Source organism: Bos taurus, chromosome 16 (assembly GCF_002263795.3).
Source record: "Bos taurus isolate L1 Dominette 01449 registration number 42190680 breed Hereford chromosome 16, ARS-UCD2.0, whole genome shotgun sequence".
In the NCBI taxonomy this organism is placed as follows: Eukaryota; Metazoa; Chordata; class Mammalia; order Artiodactyla; family Bovidae; genus Bos; species Bos taurus.
The window spans coordinates 4,862,770-4,884,436 of record NC_037343.1 but is presented as its reverse complement, the minus strand read 5'-3'; the positions used below and the strand labels follow the sequence as shown (position 1 = coordinate 4,884,436).

At 44.3% G+C, this 21,667-nt stretch overlaps 2 protein-coding genes across 6 annotated transcripts in view; one reads left to right on the top strand and one right to left on the bottom strand.

The window, feature by feature from the left end:
- The window catches only part of PFKFB2 (6-phosphofructo-2-kinase/fructose-2,6-biphosphatase 2), a 28,771-nt gene extending 16,308 nt beyond the window's left edge, over nucleotides 1–12,463 (bottom strand). For 2 of the 5 annotated variants that reach the window (XM_005216654.4, XM_005216657.4), the window contains exons 1-8: nucleotides 10,610–10,661; nucleotides 9,402–9,509; nucleotides 3,127–3,252; nucleotides 2,514–2,610; nucleotides 2,021–2,087; nucleotides 1,816–1,890; nucleotides 1,224–1,280; nucleotides 210–334 (exon numbers count right to left, since the gene is read on the bottom strand). In XM_005216654.4, coding sequence (XP_005216711.1) covers nucleotides 210–334; nucleotides 1,224–1,280; nucleotides 1,816–1,890; nucleotides 2,021–2,087; nucleotides 2,514–2,610; nucleotides 3,127–3,252; nucleotides 9,402–9,489 — 635 coding nt within the window. In that variant the 5' untranslated portion in view covers nucleotides 9,490–9,509; nucleotides 10,610–10,661. 5 annotated transcript variants of the gene reach the window in all.
- An 81-nt stretch (nucleotides 12,464–12,544) lies between these two features.
- YOD1 (YOD1 deubiquitinase) lies at nucleotides 12,545–14,792 on the top strand. The gene is made up of 2 exons (NM_001080309.2): nucleotides 12,545–12,898; nucleotides 13,911–14,792. The coding sequence occupies exons 1-2, from the start codon at nucleotides 12,556–12,558 to the stop codon at nucleotides 14,612–14,614; spliced, it is 1,047 nt and encodes a 348-aa protein (NP_001073778.1). The 5' UTR covers nucleotides 12,545–12,555; the 3' UTR covers nucleotides 14,615–14,792.
- The last annotated feature ends 6,875 nt before the right edge of the window (nucleotides 14,793–21,667 follow it).

The following is a 21,667-nucleotide window of genomic DNA, read 5'->3' as shown; positions in this document are numbered from 1 at the left end:
TGACTGAAGAACTTATGATAAAAAAAACATTCCGTCGTTCAAGGGTAAGATTCAATCCATTCAGAGGCCACAGAGCCGTATCTTTTCTCCCTGGAATGATGTAAACACAGGTCTGCATGGTCAGAGGAAGACTACAGACGGGGTGAGAAAGGCTCCTTTCTCACATGCAACCCCTGCCTCGGCCCTGAGACCTCGGCCTCAAACCTTACTTGTCATGGCTGTCTGGGTCAAGGGGTTGATAGGTGACTTTGTAGCACTCAATCCTCTTTAGGAAGTCATCCATCACATTCTCCCTGTTCCTTTCAGGGTAGTCGGGGCTCGACACCTTTACCTCCTGGAATCACAGGGAGAGCAGGGCCCGGTCACAGGTCTGCTCTCAACAGCACTCCCGCAAACAGCCACTGCTGAATAAAGCACAGCAAGGCCAGAGAAGAGGCCTTTCATGGGAGTGCTGGCGACCCCATTCACTGAGCAGCGCCCGCCCCCCGTCCTGTGACCCTGGCAACCAAGAAGGGAAAGACAACTGGGGAGTCACGCGCCTGCCCTTGGCTGCAGGACAGAGGCAGTCACACAGCTGAAGCAGCTCGCAGGCCCCGATCCTTCATGGACCTTCCTGGGAAAACAGAATGGGATTCAATTTCTCCCCAGGGACACTTAGAATAAAGTGCACTATCTGACAACTGGCTGACTCGGACCAGACACCTCCACGGCGAGGCCCCACACTGCTGGAAGAATACCACTGTGACACAATGCATGGACGTCCATTAGCACAGCACGGTACAGCCATCAGATGGGCACAGGTATGAGCTGTGACCACACACAGCAAGGTGCCCAGAATGCTGACCCGAACGTTAGACCACTGGTGAGCAGACGGCCTTCCTGAAAGGTGGCCCAGACAGATAATGAAGAGTCTGATCCATTCTAAGAACATACCTAGGTTTCAGCACTTAGCTAATACCCAGAATACAGAGCCAGGACTCCTACAGTTTAAGCTGAGCCTCTATATTCAACAGCTAATTCTTACTTTATTCCTCAAAGCCTGCTTCTTCTCCCAAGGAAAGTGTCGAGAAGTATAAAATGGGGTTGTGGCAGATCTAAGAGCTCACCCTGCGCTGCTAAACACGTCTACCTCTCGCTTTCATTACCAAGCTGACTCTCCACCCACCCCCACCAACACACACACACGCAAGGCATAGAGACGTGTGTGCAGGGGGCTCACCTACCAGGATGTTGGCAGCAATGACATCAGGATCATCGCACACGGACTCCACAAAGAACACCTGCCCAGGGGGAGAAGGCAGCGATTGGTGAGTCAAAAATGGCCAGGCTGCCAATTAAGAGCACACGTTCACACTTGCCCCACCCCAGCCACCACATCCCCCAGAGATTTTCTTTCATGAAAGTGGCCTTCCAGGGCTCTTCATTTAAAAATAGCTCTTACCATATCCCCAGGGCCTCATACATACATGCTAAGGATCTGAGAAAGGACCTGAAAGAAAACACTCAAGTTTTGGGGGTAAGACACCAAGACGAGAGAATCGGGTGTCCGGTCCTGTCCTTACCCACCAGAGTCAAGCAGGTCCACACATGCCTCCTAACTCCCCACCTCCACCGACCCTCCTCTTCCTCCAGCTTGGAGGCAGACCCTGCTGCTGCTGCTGCTAAGTCGCTTCAGTCGTGTCCGACTCTGTGCGACCCCACAGACGGCAACCCACCAGGCTCCCTCTCCCCTGGGATTCTCCAGACAAGAACACTGGACTGGGTTACCATTTCCTTCTCCAACGCATGAAAGCAAAAAGTGGAAATGAAGTCTACCTTGAAAGAATTCTCCTCGGCAAAGTTCAAAATCAAGTCCCTCCTCTCTCGAGTGGTATTGGTAGCATCAAACACCTGGGAAGAGAGCCCACGAGGCAGAGGAATGGGGACCAAGAAACACAATCCCACCGAGGTGGACCCCAGGCGGAGTGGTGCAGCTAGGCTGCTGCAGGGGTGGAGACAGGGAAGAGGCAGTAAGGCTTACCGCAATCTGCCCGCTCTCCTCCGTGAGATACGCCTTCACGTCTTTCAGTGCCACCAGGGCACACTGTCTGCCAAGACAGCAGAGGAAATCAGCCAAGGGACTGAGCCAAGGCCAAGTTCAGGCACAGTCAGAGACGTGAACCGCTGGGGTGCCGCAGGGGTCGAGTCCCTTCTGTTCAGCTTCCCCACGGATCAAAAATTTTCCCCAACTGGACCTTTCAACTTCCCCGTTATTCTTCTACCTTCCTGGATCTTTCATGTTCCCCTACCCCAAGTACATATCTCCCCCTCTGGAGACTTAGCCTACAGCAACACTCACAACTTTCTGAGTCCTGTTCTTCTACCCACCCAAGTCCACAGTGATCCGCCCAGTGGATAACTTACACTTAAAATTCCCACCAAGTGTTTACTAAAAAGGAAACCAAGCCCCGTGACATCCAGTCTCACGATGGCCAAGGAAGGGCTGGCCTGGCGGTCAGGCCTAGAAGACTCACTTGCGAATCTTCATGGCCTCCTCGTTGTCATGCCGGAAGAAGTCATAGGACTTATAGGACTTGACTGCTTGCCGCCGATACACCCCAAGATTAAACACTGCAGAAGACACCCACACCCTTTAGCAGCGAAACAATACAATGTCCCAAAGCAGCCTTCTCGGTCTAATGTCAGAGTGGCCAAGGGGATTGAAAAAAGCACCATGGTATGCTGGCAACAATACAAGATTAAGAATCAGGTTAAGTTCAAGCTCTGACTTAACAGACTCTGGACAAGTCTTAAGTTATCTGACTTTCAATTTTCTCAGCCACTTTGGGTATTCCACAGGGATACTGCTAAATAATGCAGATGTAAGGGCTCTGGAAATGTAAAGCCCTATACTCATTTAATTCTTAATACTCCTATCAAAGGCATTTCCCCAAAATTAAGCCAATCCAGCCAAGGACAGGAGGAACAAATGGATAGCCAGAGAATAAAGCCGGTAAACCAGGAAAAACTACAACTGCTGCCAGGAGCACCCTGTAACCTTGATGCCAGGGACAGAAAGTCTCCCAGAGGCCTGGGAGGCCCAGAACTGATCATTTCCTCTTCCAAAGAATGTACAGCTGCACCTACCTTTGGTGGGCACCCCAATCCAGTTGAGGTAGCGTGTAAGTTTCTTGGACACGTAGGTTTTGCCACGGGCTGGCAAGCCAATCATAACGATGAGGGTTGGAGAGTTTGTCATGTAAGATGCCCATGCTAAAGGGAAATGGAATGGAACAGAAATAAATAATGAGAGACCAAGTAAAGAGTGTGCAGGCGCCTAAGCCTTCATGATCAGAACCTGGTTTGATTCTCATACACCTCAGTGAGGCCAGGGTCCAAGAGGACTGGAAAGGCAAACTGAGGTAAACCTCCTAAGAGACAAAGTACCCAGACTAAGAGGTGTCTTTCCCACTTGCCCAAGGTCTTCACAGAGGTACAAAAGGTGAAAGAGATAAAAAAAAAAAAAAAGTGGCCAGGAACAGAAAGACAGTAGCCACACCATCTTCCTCAGCATTGAGAATATTTAGTAACACGCAGTGACGGCGCCATGAAGGAAGGCCTTGGGCCTGGAGACTCTACCAGTGCAGCACTGAGCTGGTTCCAGTAACACATCCAACAAACTGTCTCTCCTAAGGATCCCATCCACCCCTTCAGAGCCACAGGCAAGAGTTATCTTGAGGATCAAAAAAAAAAAAAATCCTGCCCTCAACCTGTTTGGGCCTTTGTGCTCAGGCCACACGAGTTTAAGCCAGAACTTCTAAATGATTTAGATGGTGTCAAAGCCTACCTGGGTGGCTCAGATGGTAAAGACCTGCCTGTAGACACAGGAGACCCAGATTCGACCCCTGGGTCAGGAAGATCCTTTGGAGAAGGCAGTGGCAACCCACTCCAGTATTCCTGCCTGGAGAATCCCATGGACAGAGGATCCTGGCAGGCTATGGTCCACAGGGTCACAAGGAGACACGACTGTAGCAACTCAGCATGCACAGCACACAGCCTACATGACATGGGATCTGACTAGACCTCAGGAATATCGTGGTAAAGCTGGCACACAAGGGCATTATGGCCAGCCTGCCTCAAAGGCCCAGACAGAAGCAAGACAGTTTAGAAGCAGAACAGCCACTGGTCTGCCCTTCCTTAGAAAACGGATTTCAAGAATGCTCACTTACACAGACAGCTCTCCCTGGGCAAGCAGGGGCAAACCAGATGCTCAGAGGCCAGGTGACACACCTGAGAACATACACTGAGTCACTGGGATCCGCTTTTCTCCATAAAAAGAGCCTCTGATGAGGATCGACTTACTCACAGCTCCTCCCTACCCACCCTGCCAGGAAGGAGTGTGGAAGAGGGCCCTGCACGCTGCCAGTCACAGCCCCGGGGCCAAGACCCAAACGCAGGTTATTGGGAGGGACTCGGGCTCTGCGTCTCCCACAAGTGAGGCCCTGTGCACAGACCGCATAGGATAGAGTCACGTGCACCTTCATCTTCCAGAAGGCGTCCAGCAGGTAGCTGCTGCTTCTCTTCCCTGGGACAAGGCGACCCTGGAAGGCTAAGAAACAATTCAGCAAACTGGTGGTACCTGGATGGGAATGTCATCTTTCATTTTTAGAGAAGGGAAGGTAAAAAGGTCTCAGTGGAGAAGTGGGCAGAGGGGCGTGGGTAGAGAGCAGACCTTGGAAGGAAGAGAGTTTCCTAGGAGTGTTTGGCAAGAAGTACCCAGTACCCAAACAGGGCCCTGGCAGTAAGCGAGGGGTGGGTGCCCAGACTTGGGGTCAGAGGGGTTGGCTTTTAGCCCTTCACCCACTGGGGACATGGAAAACTCCTGGGCCTGAGCAGGAGCCCCTCCAAGGTAGGGGATGAGCAACAGAAGTGATTTTCATCTCTTGTCCCAACAGGCAGCACAAAGGCAAGCAAATGCCCTGCTGCAGCCTCATTGATGTTTATCCCTGACCTCTTGACCCCCAACAGGCAGATGGCTGCCTCAGGTTTCAGGAGTGAAATCCTCCCGAGTCTTCACTTTCTCCAGCTCGGCGCCGCTCCCTTTCCAATCCCCGTGGCTTGGCTCATTACCTGCACCTCCAGTGCTGCTCGGCCCACACCTTCCAGCCCATTACGCACTTCCCCTAAACGTCCTCTTACCCTCCCTGAAGCTGAAAATGAACTGATGATCCCTGGGAGATGCTCTGAAGCCAGCCAGGGAACCAGCTGCTCCATGTTTACCAAACAGGACACAGAGTGCTAAGAACAAAAGGAAGCATAGGGCATTAAGGACTCCGCTTGGCAGTCCCCCAGCGCAGCTCCCCCTCTGCCGACGACACACCCACACATACCTGCTGCAACAGGGCTGCTCATTTACCGGAGGACAAAACAAAACCATACTTTCTATCTCAAAGTACCGCATCAGCAATACTAGGACACTCAGTCTTGCCTGTTAAAACACAAAACTATCACCACCTTAATCTGAATAGTAGACACTTCACGCTGATTAATTTCAGACACAATATAATTATAACATGTGCTGTGCTGTACTTAGTCACTGAGTCATGTCCGACTCTTTTCGACCCCAGGGACTGTAGCTCACCAGGCCCCTCTGTCCATGGGGACTCTCCAGGCAAGAATACTGCAGTCGGTTGCCATACCCTCCCCTAGGGGATCTTCCCAACCCAGGGATCAAACCCAGGTCTCCTGCATTGCAGGCGGATTCTTTACCAACTGAGCCACCAGGGAAGCCCACAAATACTGGAGTGGGTAGCCTATCCCTTCTCCAGGGGAACTTCCGACCCAGGAATCAAACTGGGGTCGCCTGCATTACAGGTAGATTCTTTACCAGCTGAGCTACCAGGGAAGCCCATATTATAACATATCCGTTGACAAAGTTTGGAAAGCTGTTTCAAAGCTGAAATTCTCTTCTGCCTTCTTTATGCAAGGTTGAACTCACTTTCTCAATCTTAGACTTACTTTCCTTCACAAACCCACTTAGAGGAAATGAGCATGTGAAAGCTTGCCTCCTGTAGACAGAAAACCTGAGGCCCAGAAAAGGGAAGAGCTTGGCCCACAGTCCTGCAATAGAAAGTCAAGGTCAGGGCCCTGACCAGACTCCCAGTTTCATGACTGTCCAATTAGTCCCAGTCACTAGCTCTTGTCAGCACCTGACAAAGGGAACCAAGTGGCCAGCACAACTCTGATCTCTAACCTAAACCTGAAGGGTAGTCTAGAAGGCCCACAGTTCCCGGCTTTCTCATGACCAAGGTCATCTTCCACTTTTTGTTCTCAACAGCCCCAATATTTTGAAATATACTGCCCTATGTGATTCATTAGTAATACCTTCTCCGTATTCATCAGAAGTCATAAACTGCCAATTATGTCCTGCCGTTTTACTGATATAAGCCTAATATATCCAAGTTCTGCAGCCAAACACTAAGAAAGTTAATGTTTTAGTTAACCAGTGTAGCTATAGTTTAATGCCCAATTTCTATCAAGTACCTTGGAATATTAAAAACTGCTAACAATACAGACCTTTTGAGGAATGCTGTGAGTGTTTCAAAGTGTCTATCTTCCCTCCAAGTATTTCTACAGGAAAGCTGCCGGCACAAACATGGAAAGGTATGTATGCAAGGATACTTATTACATTGTTGTTGGAGACGGTGAAAAACTGGAAACAATGTAAATGTCCATCAGGGAGAGGCAATGTCCATACAAGGCTGATTGAAGAATGAAGTAAATTTGAACTTATCAACCCACAAAAAATGTCCAGAATATAGTTTTAAAAAGGAGCAGGGGAGAGATGGCGGCAGAACAAAAAATGTATGGTGTGAATCCATTTTCAGTAACAGGATACACCAGAATAAGATTTTAGAAAGGATCAAACTTAATAGGCACAGGCAAAATCATGAGAAATTTCTTGCTTTTCACTTTCTTTCTGTGTTGTAATTAGGGGAAGATTCATATGAATCTGTCTCATGAAGATTCATGAGAACCTGTCTGCTCCAGACCTATTCAAAATATCAAAGAATAAAAGCAACAAAGAAAGAACCAAGTGGATCTCCCCGGCTACCCCTAATTCCTGCTTTCACTGAGCCCTGAAACCAGCTGTCTCAGCACCTTAAGGGCACCTCAGCCAGCACCACCCCCATTCTCCCCCATCCCGGGAGCAGCTGAAATTTCAGTAATGCTCTTTTGGAGGCTTTGGCTCTCTAAAGACATTCTACAGTCCTGCAGTTCAGGTACTTCCCAGAGGCAAAGTCAGCCAACAAACAGGTGTAATTAGCAGTAATGGGATAATGGGCGAGCTATTAATAAAGCAGCTGCTGGGTATGAACACTAAGCAGACTGGGAAACCTGTTGCAAGAAACAGGCAAGTAACAGAGAAAAGGGAAATAAACACATACTCTCATAACTGTATTTCTCCTTGGACTGTGGCTTTCAAAATCTCACAGTCCAAACGTGAAAGGAGAACAAAGTGGGGTAAATGAATGACAGAGGTTCAGGAGAACCCAGATGCCTCCAATGGGGAAGACAAGGGTAGAATTTGGAAAGGGGAGACCGAGAATTAGAGTCTAGAGGATGGAAAGAGACCTGGGATTATTGCTTCCTTGACTAATCAAAAGACCTCAAGACAAAAAGGCTGCAAAAAAGTTAGAAAGGCATGTAGGAGAGTCCTTTGGAGAAAAAAAGCAGAGCCAGAAGGGCTGATGCTGGGCACTGGGCAGGGTCCATGACTTCCACAGTTATCAATTCCCCACCCCCAACTACCACCACCTGTTCTCTGCTCTTATTGGACTCAAGTGTCCTAGTAACATGAGGGCACCTCTCTTTAAGATATGCATTCCATACCCCCAAATCTGGGCTACCATATTGTCAAACAAGAGGAGAAAACACTTTTTACTGAAAATATGATTCTTTACAGGGCTCTTTTAAATACTAAGATTCCAGCACAGCATTTACCACATAACTCTATATATAATGCTTCAGGAACACACACAACATGCAAATTGTCACCAGTGAAAAATAACACAGTTTAGTCACAGGCCCAACATTCTTCTAAGAGCTCTCCTATATATACACATTCAATTCTCATATCACTCAGAGAGATACTATTAGTATCCCCATTATATCAAAAAGTAAACTGAGGCATGGGGCAGACAAGCAACTTGGTTTTTAACCAAGCACCTAGCTAGGAAGTAGTAACAAGAAGATTTGGACCCAAGCAGGCTGACTCCAGAGGCTACACCCAAATATCATGCTATAGTAGCTATCTTCCACAGGGTGCTCGCCCTTGGTACCTGGCTTCCTGCCCTGGCAGAGAAAGAAGACATTGATCACACAGGTGCACCAACCCCAGGATCACACCCAAACAAGCCGCCTCTGCTGCAGCCAAACCCCAACAAGCTTCATCAGTGATAGGTGAAAAAAGATGATCATCATTAATCATGAGACTGACAAGGGCGTGACATCAAGGTTGAGACTCTGGGGAAAGTTTGGAACATGAGATGATCCCAAGTCTCATGCTGGTCGACTATTTCCACCTGCTGATAAATATAACCACTGAAATGAGAAGGACTGCCTGGTAGGTTTCCAAGGGAACTTGGAAGCAGGGACAGAGTGAGCTTTCCTTGAGTTTCCCCAAAACATCTAGGGACCAAATGCCCAGGACCTTTTGACCTGGGCAATACAGTCTTGCAGTCTTAAGGGTGCTTAGGCACGCACATCATGGGGACAAGAAATACCACTTCATCTCTCTGCAAACCCATCTGTTGTCTCTGTCTAAAAGATGGGCATGGAAATGCTCCTGTGAAATCCATCCCCAGAGGAAAATAGTTTGCAAACTATAAAGACTAAACTTGTAAGACAGTAAAGTGCCCCAGACATGGCAAGAAGTGAAATGTCATGGTCAATTTCCCTTAGGCCTGTAGAAATGAGCAACTGGTTCCTACCTGCAATTTCTGTTGCGAGCAGCACTCTCACAAAACTTAGCCCAAGAGATTAAGAGAAACTCTTAACAGTATCAGCCCCAAGGAATTCCTGCACCCTGCCACTCTGCCTTACTTATTGCAAGTATAATACTTACTCTAACTTTCTTCATCAATTGACTAGGCAAATACTCCCAGGATGGAGAAGATAAAGATTCAGTTAAAGAAAGCAGGAAGGAAATGCTGGGCTACACCAGGAGTCTAGCCCCAAGGACAGACATTTCAGAGTCTACTTGTTTCAGAAAGGAAATTCCCCTGGTAGACTTTGTTTTAAATTCCCGTGTCAAAGAATTATTTCTCACTCCCACTCAGCAGCAAAGTCTAGAATTACAACAATATTCCCAAAATAAAATCCTGGAAACAGAGCAGCCCCTCCTCTTTCCCAACACTCACAACATTTCTTCTCTGATATTCGGAGACTTGCTTTGGTTTCATAGCTATTGTTGTTCTGTTCTGAGGAAGAGGCAGGATTCCCGGACATGGCAACTCTTCAGGAGATGTCTGGAAGGGACAAAAGGAATGTAAAGAAGGGAAGGAAGGAAAGAACCCTTAGAACACCCAAAAGAGGACCACTGAGGTACAAGTGAAAGAACCCTGGGCCAAGTGTCAAATCCAGCCCTCCTTCTCCCAGTTAATAGTTGCATGCCCTAGGACAAGTCATGAATATCTCCAGCCCTCTGTTTCCTTATCTATGAACAGTTGCATTTATAATGCTGACTTAGCAGTTTACATTCACATAAATTATCTCCTTCAATCCTTCCAATAATCCTGTAATAAAACAGATTTTGCTACCATTGCTGCTTCTCCCCATTTTAGATCGCAAAACTGAGGTTAATAAATTAAATGCTTTATCCAAGTTCCTTCCTAACCTCAGATTCCAGGTTAAGAATCTGAGGAGAGTAGTGGCATCAGGTGGGGATGGGGTGGGTTGTGCCTAGATCAAGTTTATTATCATAAAGCAACTGCAGTCCAATGGTAGGATTCAGTTCTGGGGGGTAAAAAAAAAATAAAAAAAATTAAAAAAAGAGAAGCGGGAACATCACAAACATGTCCCCTAAAAGAAAAACCGCAGCTGGACCCGGGTACAGCCCCCGGACGTCACCACTTTCCCTTGTGGTGTTACTCTCAACCCCTGGTCCGCACTTCCTCCCCATACATCTCCTGGGAAGCAGTCGATGGTGTTATCACCCTGCAACTAGATGCGGTAAATAACTTTCCCAAGGTCACTTGCAGCATAAGGGGTAAGTCCTGAGTCTTAACTGGAGTGGGAGAGCCCCGAGTTCACTCCGCAACCCCAGACAAGGGACTCGTGAGAAAGACCTCCAGCGCTTCAGGGACCCTGCAGTTCTTCCACTGACCACGCACATCCTCTGAACTCACCCATCAGCTGCGGCTCTGGGTCCCTAAACTTACGCACTCCAGGTAATGCCTGGGGTGGGGGCGGGGGGAACCCGGACTTGCCCCGAACAGCGAGGCTTCATCTTCCCGCACCTCATCAAGGTCCAGGCAGCCCCCCTCCTGTCGCCTGTCAAACCCCTTCAAAGTGCCGCACAGCCGCCGTCCACCCTAAGACCCCTCCCGCCTGCGGCCCCGGTACTTACCGGTTGAGGCTAACAGGCGGGAGCTGACTCTGGGGCCGGGGTCTGGAGCACCAGCTCCCGGCGGGTCACGTGCCCCGCAAGGCCCCGCCCACCCCGGCCTCAGCCCTCACCTGGAGAGGTTCCTCGGCCAATCGAGCGCCCGCGGGCTCCGGGGGGCGGGGCTCGCGGACGCTCGCTCGGGCAGGAGGAGGGACCTGTGAAGGTGAACTAGCGCGAGCTCGCGAGTCTCCCGGCGTCTTGGCGGTTGGCTACACCGTTGCTTGGCAACTAGCACGGCTGGGGGCGGGGTTAATAAAAAGCCGGACCTTTTTTTCCTTAGTATCGCGAGAGTCTTGAGGGGCTGTGGCTTTTTGGTGACTGGAAAAAAAAATGTTGTGAAGATTAACGCTCTCCTCCCTGAATCCCGGCGGGATCTCGTTAAATCCAAGCACTGGAGCACACACTTTAGAAGGTACTTTGCTTCAGGTCACAGAGAGTCGGACACAACTGAGCGACTAACACGTGCTACAGTAAAACACCAAAGGACTTAAGAGGATCCCATCTTAGGATGTTGGCATAGTCCCTTCGGTCAAACACTGTAAACTAAGAAAATCAACTACTCTCCTCGCCGAACCAGGGACTTCCCGGAACCCGTGCTCGTACTCCAGCGGACTTACCCACCTTATTTATTCTCTCGTTTACCACCCACGCTGTACCAGTTGTTTTGACCATCTTGAAGAACCAAAGAGGAAAACTGTTCCAGGAGAAAATTGGGTCCTGAAAGGTTTGAAAAGATGTGTTGTTTCCATATAACTTAATCAGAGGCAGAAACTTTCACAGTGTTAGTGAGTTTGCACATTTCAAGTGCACAGTTGCCCCCGGGGGCATTCGATGCTTGACTGTGGTAATAAATCCCCTCTACGCAGTGTAGGCTTTGCTGCTCTGCGTCCAGGATGGACAAAGAACAATGCGTACGTATTTCTTAGAAGAGAGGTAAATTCAGAGATGTTTTTATTCCTCTTTCACCTTGGGGATTCAATTCATCCTTCAAAACAACTCAAATAGTATCTCCTCTTTGAAACTTTTTACAGCTCCCAGCTGCCCTCTCTGTGCCTATACAGCTCCGTTTTATACATTCAGCAAGTATTTACTGAGCACTTATTTGCGAGGCACCGTGCTTTGTTCTCGGGATATAGGTTTGGAAAAAGCCACATAATCTAGCATTATCACGTTGCTATGAAATTCCGTGGTTATGTGTCCTTTACACCCCACCCTCTCTCCTGATTACGTGAGTACTTTGCTATTTTGAAGGCAGGAATGGAGTCCTTTTGGTATGTGTATGTCTAGGGCCTGAACTGGAATCTGAATGACACACGTTGGTCTTCATTCCTCCTCCTTATACCGCCACCACCTCCTGCGGGTAGCAATTGCCCTGTGCCCAGATGCTGACCTCATACTGCGCTTTCTGATGTGGCCAATGGACTTTTCAAGTTACAGTCTCTTGGAGATGGAAAGGCCAGTCGTTCGGCCCCTTAACCTCAATGAGTCAATGTTTGCAGCAGCCGAGTCTATAGTCACGAGTACTTATTTGTCTTTAACTGGTTATTTGACTCACAGACCATTCTTGGCATTCGTCTGCATTCCGAACTATGATTCTTGTTTCTCCCGGCGTAGTTTGAAAGCCCCAATTTAATAATTTCCTAACTAAGTGCAAGGCTACATTCCAACGGCTTTGATTCAGGAACTCCTTCCCCCACCCTCTTCCCTTGAGCATATATGCTTCCGACGCGGAGGGTACCTCACTAGCTCTACAGGTAGCAAGACCAGTCGTACTTTCGGAATACGGATAAACCCTCATCCTTTGCCTCCTGACGCGGAAGTGGCAGGAGTTAGTTGTCTCTTTAAGAGCGTACTAGAACAGAAGCCGAAGAGTATCGCGAGAACCGTAAAACCAGCGACTTCTCGCGATGTTTGGACCGGCAAAGGGTGGCCATTTTGGAGTCCACCCGGCGGCTGGTTGCCCCGGCGGCGTTAGCCAGCCTGCTGCCGGGACCAAAGCTGGCCCCGCCGGTGTCTGCCCTGTGGGCGGCCGCACCAACGCTATGTGGCGGCTCCGCTGCAAGGCCAAGGAGGGCACCCATGTTTTGCAGGGGTTGTCCAGCCGGACCCGGGTGCGGGAACTCCAGGGCCAGATTGCCGCCATCACTGGGATCTCCCCTGGCTGTCAGCGAATCCTCGTCGGATACCCGCCCGAGTGCCTGGATCTCAGCAACGGGGATACCATTCTGGAGGATTTGCCCATCCAGTCAGGTACGGGAATCGAGGCTGGGCCAGGCGAGGTCCTGGGAGGACGTAGAGGGGCAGAAAAGAGAACAGACGGTGTCAGGGCCAGGTCTATGTGTCAGTTTGGAGGACGAGAATAGGAGAAATTAAAGAACAGAGAATTCTGACGGAGGCCAGGGCGAGTGTCCAGCAACTCCTTGACTTCACATATAGTTTGAAAGAGACAGGGAGGGCCTGATCTCTGTGAGAAGCTCAAAAGCCGTGGAGTCCTCTTTCCTGGCTGCTTTCTGGTCTGTCTTGAAAACATCTCATTCATTTTGTTTCCCTCTGTGTCCACAGAAGTATTTTTAAAATGCGATGTTTTCTCTGTCCTGATTGCTCTTTTTCCCTGTATCACTGAAAGAAGACAGTATGTCTGAAGGATGTAGGGTACTTTTTTTTTGCTGTCCTGGTTAATTTTTACAATCGCCTTCATTTATACTTTCTCTGACAATTGTATTCATTTTAGAGTTTGCTTTGACACATCCATTGAAGGCGCTTTCAAGTTCTAGACAAAAGCAGTTATTTCTGTCCAGTATTAAAACTTGAACAGCAATATTGGTATTTAAAAGCTTTTCTCTGTAGTCTCAAGGATCCTGTAAACACTTGAACAGGGTAGATATGATATTTCAGATCGAGAGCACCCCCTAGTGGCCGAGTCTTTCGTAAACACCTTTTGGAAGTGCTTTTAAACTGCAGAGAGCAAGGATAAGAAAATTTTGTTCTTGAAATGTATCTTTTTAGGTAGGTATAAAAGTGTGTAACTCGGGTCCCTTTACTAAATGAAATACAATGTCTTTCTCTTTGTTCCGTTTTCATCTCTATGAAGATTCAGGGAACAAGAATTATTACTAGTCACATGTTTGCAAAGCTGTATTCTCCCTAGTAACCCCAGTTTATACTTTAACTCCTCCTGTTTGTAATTTACAGACTTGCTTAGTGAACACCCAATTTCATCTATACTTTCTCTGAAGTTCTGAATTTGTTTTGTTTTTGACAGGTGACATGCTGATCGTTGAAGAAGACCAAAATAGGCCCAAAACGTCACCTGCATTTACAAAATATGGTGCTCCTAGTTACGTCAGGGAAACTTTGCCTGTGCTTGCCAGGATGGCAGTCCCAGCAGACAACTCCTGTCTCTTTACCAGTGTGTACTATGTTGTTGAAGGAGGAGTCTTGAATCCAGCTTGCGCCCCTGAGATGAGACGCTTCATAGCACAAATTGTAGCAAGTGATCCAGACTTCTATAGTGAGGCAATACTGGGAAAAACAAATGAAGAGTACTGTGACTGGATCAAAAGGGACGATACTTGGGGCGGAGCTATTGAGATATCCATTTTGTCTAAATTTTACCAATGTGAAATATGTGTAGTGGATACACAGACCGTACGAATTGATCGTTTTGGGGAAGATGCAGGATATACCAAAAGAGTCCTTCTCATTTATGATGGCATCCACTATGATCCACTTCATCTTGTCTTCCCTGACCCAGACACCCCTCCTCTGACTATTTTCTCCTCTTATGATGATATTGTTCTTGTGCAAGCACTGGAATTAGCAGATGAAGCTAGAAAGAAGAGACAGTTTACAGATGTAAACCGCTTCACCCTGAGATGCATGGTATGTCAGAAGGGATTAACTGGACAAGCAGAAGCAAGGGACCATGCCAAGGAGACAGGCCATACCAACTTTGGAGAAGTGTGATCCATGCATGATGAGGACTGAAGCCTACTACCTCACAGATCCAGAAGGCTCTGGGTTTTCCAATAAGCTATTTGTTACCCTTAAGAACAAAAGAACACAATGCTTGAACCATCCTTTTAACCTTAAACCACTAAGACACTGAATTCCTTGTTAAGATTAAAATTAGTGTGCAAGTTTACAGATGTGTGTCTACAGCAGTGATACAGCCCTCTTTCTGCTTGGGTGACAGAATAGGTGGTCCTTGCCACCTACTGACACTGACCTGAAGATTGAGTATTAGTATTATAAACTAGCACCCAGCAGCATTAACTTGTAGAAGAAAACAACTTCCTATTTGGGGTAATGCGAAAGGCTTCAGGTGAGGCCACTGGACATAATCCACAGTGTCTCCAGTAATTGGGTCTTTTTAAAAACTCTGAGTGGGTTAATAGTTTCTATGTTATGAATTGATTCCTCAAATGAAGATACTCAGAATTGTCGAAACTGATTTCATATTGCAATTTGGTAGACTTTATAAATGTGTACTTCACCAGTTGTTACAAGTAGATAACATGAAATTTTTACAGAGATGAGTCTACTCCTTGAGAATATTACCTAAAAACAAGAACTTATAGTGCCCAGTGAAGAATTTCTAGTCTATAAAAGAGAATGTACGAGGGAAGAGGTGCCTGAGCAGCTTACTGAAGCTTTAAAAGACCGTGGGCCTCATGTTTTAATGCAACTCATTTACTCATCTGTCGCGTTGGATAAAACGTTAAAATTAAGCAGGATTTTTTTTTTTTTTAATTGAAGTTCCTTGAAACTTGAGTGATCAGTTTTTGCCTTTTTAACTAAAGATTTGGAGGGATTTGATTTCCTCAGCTTTTTGTTAAGAGCACTTCCTCCAACTCCTAAAATAACTTTTCGTCTAAAATTATAACACCATGCTTTCATTTGGTTTTGAGAGATCTTTTGCTTACCTAAACAGTATTTGTTTTCATGCTAGCCTTGTCAAGCCACTCTTAAATGATTTCATGTTTCTGAAAATTAATACTTTGTTTATCTACCATCTATTACCTTGACTTTTGAAGAGTTTTAAAGTAATTGGGATAATAACATTGAATGAATTTGACTTACAAAATATGATAGTTTTTAAATCTTTGCCTTATTCAACCTTCTCAGAATTCTGCTTCTTACTAGTATTAGATGTGTAGCCATTTGCTTGGTGGGCTAATCCACGAGGCATACCCTCTAAAACTTAGCTTCACTATGAGATCTTCCAGTTAAAAGTGTTCTACCTCTTAATTCTTCTGAAGATCAGGGATGCTAAATTTTAATTTGTTATGCATTATCTTACATAATGTAAAGAGGCTTAATGTTGTGAAGTTTTGTTATCTTGGTCTTGTTTTCTATTATCTTACTTAGAAAACCAATGGTATGGGAATTCCCTGGCAGTCCAGTGGTTAGAACTCTACCCTTTCATTGCCAAGGGTGCAGGTTCAATCCCTTGTTGGGGAACGAAGTCCCACAAGCTTCATGGAGTGACCAAAAAAAAAAAAAAACCAATGGTATACCTTAAAGCACTTATATTTCTTTTAGCATGTCTTCTTGGCAAATGTTTCAGAATTGAGATTTACTCAGCACTTTTACTTGGTAGAAGTGATCGTATAAAATTAAGGAGTATGTAAACAATTTAGGAGAAAAGTATCTTTAAGGAGCAATTCAAAAAATATGCTTTAAATCGTTAGATGACCTTTCTTGAATACCTTTTGTGTGAATAGGACTTTTAGGCATTATAAGTTATTATCGTCAGTTTAACTGAAAAGTGTTTCATTTTCTATTTTACTGAGCCTTAAAATAGCACTTGGAGCTTGTGAAATTCGATGTTTGGCAGTCATGTGTGCAAATGAATATGACTGAAAATCTCTTTGTACCTGTATGTCATCTGGTCTAAAAGGATTTTGTATCTCTTCATTCCCCCAGAAAAATTTAAAGCTGTAAGTTAAGAGTATACCACTGGGTAACACCAATCCAGTTGAGCTTTATGCATTATTATTCATAAACCATGTCTTCCTTTCCTAAGTATTTCAAGGGCCAAACTTGATACTTGCTTACTGGAATTTTAGAGAAGTTTATTCATCCAACAAATATTTATTGAGTAATTTATTATATACCAGGCATATATTGATGTTTCTGAACATAAATTTTGTTGTTTTAAAATTAAGTATACTTTATCTACATTTGATTTTAGTTTTAACAAGTGGAGGGATATAGAACTGGATATTTTATAAAATTAAGCTTATTTTAAGTGTTTTTGTTTGCATATTTAAGCTTTTATAACAAGTGTCAACTATTTATTTAGGGGATCTTATTCTGTTATACCTGTTAACTAGGTTGTGCATTCCTCAGTTGGACACTGATAGGTCACTCTCAGTAACGACTTTTTAAAATTAATCAGCTGCTGAAATTCAGCAATAGGACTTTTTTAAGTAATGTTCTGATCATGGGATATTCAAGATGAAGCACTGTTTGCAGACCATTTTAATTGTGGAGGATTAAAAACCAAACTTGTGCTTACTCAGAACTCAAGCTTGTAAGCCTCACAGAAGTTAAAAGATTTTTTTTAATTGCACTTATACTCTTGAATGGAGAAGGGAGTGGCAACCCATTTCAGTATTCTTGCCTGAAGAATCCCATGGACAGAGGAACCTGGCAGGCTCCCATGGGGTCACAGTCAGACACGACTGAGCGCCTAACACTATATACTTGAAGTTAGTTAACATAAGTAAATTCTTATGTTACGCAGAAATTTAAAACATTGCACCAAGATAAAAAGAAACTTTTTCTTACATTTGCACTTGAGCAGAGCGAAACCTTTCTTCCTATTCATTCAGGTTTTGACTGCCTTGCAAGAATTTTTTTTTGTTGTTAAAATGAGGTTAATTTATATTAGTAGCAAAATGAATCAAGATTGTGCTTTCCTATCCCCTACTCCTCCTTTCCTTAACTCTTCTTTCCCTTACTCTTCTTTGGATTTAAAGATTAGATGTAGGGCTATGAATGCACTTCTGGATAGATTGATTTCAGAAATTAAAATTAATGTCTCGGGAATTTTGTGATGTGGTAGCCATATGAAGATATCAGTGTGGTACAACTACTGTTAGTAGTTCGTGGTTGATTTCTTGTTTCTCATGAATGGATCATGGGCACAGTCAAGTGAGACCCTTGCAAGTTTGGGGGCTGGTCATCTTGACCCTGTTGGCAAAAACTAATATTGACATACTACTTGATTATTCCATGAAGTTCAAGTCCCAGTGAAATCTTTATCAGGAATGAATGAACATATTTATACATTCCCGTAAATGCCCATGCCTAATTTGCATGTTCAGCTTACTCTATCTTGTATAGGCATTAAAACAGGAATGTTGTAAGTTCCCCTCTAGCTGAACATAGTTTTCTATGTCTTTTGTGAAAAAAATTGAATGGGGAATATATAAGATTAGCAGCAGAGTGATTTTTTTTTTTCCTCTTTATGTGTCAGGCGGCCTTCCTAAACTTTCAAATATTAGGATTTTCATGTTTTTTCATGTATTGAGAACACAAATCTATTATTTGCAGCACTTTAAAAATATGAAGTAAAAGTTTACAGGTTAGCCCTCTCTGACGATCTTGTCAGACATTAAAATATAGTTCTTGAGCTGCCAACAATCAGCTCTTCTTAATTAAAAGTTACCATCAGTGAATAGTGTATCCAATGGTACAACATTCTGGTAATTCTCTAACAGTAAAACTCCGTTTCAGTAACTATTAGGAGCATGCTCTGTGCCCTAGCATTCAAAATGTTACTTATTTCTATAATGTGATTGTTCTTTATTCATTGTACAATGCAGTATTCAAATTTGTCCTTGTAGCTCAAAGATGACTACTGCAACTTTGAAAATGTTAGATTCTTAAAACCCTTCATTTGTTTCTAAGCAGGCTTATGATTTTGAGCTGATTTTTGAGTCAGAGGCCTTAAAAGTCATACATAAGCAACATCACTAAGTCTAAAGTGAAACACTTGATTTGAATAAGCTAGTTTATTAACTAAGGATGTTTTCTTACTAGGAGTTACGATATTTAACATTTAGCACATTTCATCCAACTTAAAAAGATTATAAAACTTCGCTGATTGGGGAAAAAAGTTTCTTTAATTTTCCATCTCCAAAACTTAGCTTGCATTTTGTTTACAGTGCTTTAAATATTTGACTTTGAAAAAATCACATTGATACTGGATTGTGGAATGATGATTTAAGTCTTGGTTGGTAGAATTTAGAGGAGATTAATAACCCTCCCATGCTGCTTTAGAAGAAAGGAAGAAAGGGGCAGGAAGATAAAGTGCCACATAAACACAACAGCTTCTCAAATGAATGCATTCCTATTCTTGAATTATGCTTTTCAGAAAATGTTTCAGGCAATGCCTTTGTGTCATCTTAACCCGTTCACATTTCTTGGCATTGACTATAGCAAGGCCATAACAGAAAGGCTTGTCAGTAAAGTATTAAAACATGACTATAAACATTTTGCTATGATGCCTTTTTATACTTGTTTTTTAAAATGCATACCTACATCTAAAGAGTTTGGGGATAGTGAAAATATGATTTAGTTACACTGTAGGCAAACAGGTTAACCTAGGAAAGGTTTACAATTTCCTCTCAGATTACATGAGCCTGACTGGTATAGGCTATGTAGTTAGTTGTCTCCCATAAGTTACTTAAAGGACCAGGGCACCTGATTCTTGTTTGTTTTCCAGTTCACCTTGGTGCCATTTATCACATAAACTGTTTACAGGAAATAGAATTTCCTTAGCAAAAAGTAACGTTTTTCCTTTAAAAGTATTAAGTTTAAAGAATAAATATAATTTGTCAAAAGGAATAGAGAATGGCAGTAGTCCTATATTTCCTGTATTAATGCAATAGAGGTTGAAATTCCTGAAGCAATGAGAAACCTACAAAACTCAAATTTAGAGCTTTAAAATATGACTTGAAAAGTAATAGAGAAGGACAAATAGAACAAAGTTCTGTTTCTCTTGACACAAAATATTTTTTGCTAATAAAGATGGACAGTGCTTCCTTGGTTTAAAAACATTTTGTTGATTTGCCAGCATTTTTTAAAGTTAATGCACTACTGCTACTACCTGAAAGATGCCTAATTTTGTTTTATATAACTTATGTAATTTTACCATTGTCATTAAGATGCATTAATTTTATTTGTGAGGTGTATGATTTTAAATACCTAAATGCTGTGTGAAATGACTTATTTTGAAGAAATAAATGAAGTGAAAATATTGTTGTCTGAGCATGTTTTGGGAGGAAAGAGGGCTAGTGAACAGCTGCTGCACTCAAGTTACATATTTATCACTGCTTTGACTTCTGTACCAATATCTGCCAAATCTCAGTCTGTAGGTGGAGTCTTAATAAATCAGCTCCAAATTTAATATCTGGGGAAAGGCTGAATGTTCCTTTTCATTTGTAACAGACTGAGCTCTATGTGAACTTAGATCCATGTGGAAACTGCAGCATCTCTTGGGGAGAACTTATTTAATCTTTGATAATGTCGGCATTCAGTTCAGTCACTCAGTCGTGTCCGACTCTGCGACCCCATGAATCACAGCACACCACGCCTCCCTGTCCATCACCAACTCCGGAGTTCACTCAAACTCATGTCCATCGAGTTGGTGATGCCATCCAAACATTTCATCCTCTGTCGTCCCCTTCTCCTCCTGCCCCCAATCCCTCCCAGCATCAGAGTCTTTTCCAGTGAGTCAACTCTTCGCATGATGTAGCCAAAGTACTGGAGTTTCAGCTTTAGCATCAGTCCTTCCAATGAACACCGAGGACTGATCTTTAGAATGGACTGGTTGGATCTCCTTGCAGTCCAAGGGACTCTCAAGAGTCTTCTCCAACACCACAGTTCAAAAGCATCAGTTCTTCCGTGCTCAGCTTTCTTCACAGTCCAACTCTCACATCCATACATGACCACTGGAAAAACCATAGCCTTGACTAGATGGACCTTTGTTGGCAAAGTAATGTCTCTGCTTTTCAATATGCTATCTAGGTTGGTCATAACTTTCCTTCCAAGGAGTAAGCATCTTTTAATTTCATGGCTGCAGTCACCATCTGAAGTGATTTGGGAGCCCCCAAAAATAAAGTCTGACACTGTTTCCACTGTTTCCCCATCTATTTCCCATGAAGTGATGGGACCAGACGCCATGATCTTCATTTTCTGAATGTTGAGCTTTAAGCCAACTTTTTCATTCTCTTTCACTCTTATCAAGAGGCTTTTTAGTTCCTCTTCACTTTCTGCCATAAGGGTGGTGTCATATGCATATCTGAGGTTATTGATATTTCTCCCGGCAATTTTGATTCCAGCTTCTGCTTCTTCCAGCCCAGCGTTTCTCAACAACACAAGAGAAGACTCTACACATGGACATCACCAGATGGTCAACACCGAATCAGATTGATTAAATTCTTTGCAGAAAAAGATGGAGAAGCTCTATACAGTGAGCAAAAACAAGACCGGGAGCTGACTGTGGCTCAGATCAAGAGCACCTTATTGCCAAATTCAGACTTAAGTTGAAGAAAGTAGGGAAAACCACTAGACCATTCAGGTATGACCTAAATTAAATCCCTTATGATTATACAGTGGAAGTGAGAAATAGATATAAGGGACTAGATCTGATAGAGTGCCTGATGAACTATGGACGGAGATTCGTGACATTGTGTACAGGACACAGGGATCAAGACCATCCCCATGGAAAAGAAATGCAAAAAAGCAAAATGGCTGGCTGGGGAGGCCTTACAAATAGCTGTGAAAAGAAGACAAGCGAAAAGCAAAGGAGAAGAGGAAAGATACAAGCATCTGAATGCAGAGTTCCAAAGAATAGCAAGGAGAGATAAGAAAGCCTTCCTCAGCGATCAATGTCAGCATTCTGAAAAGGCAAAATGATAGGATACTGAAAGGGGAACTCCCCAGGTCAGTAGGTGCCCAATATGCTACTGGAGATCAGTAGAGAAATAACTCCAGAAAGAATGA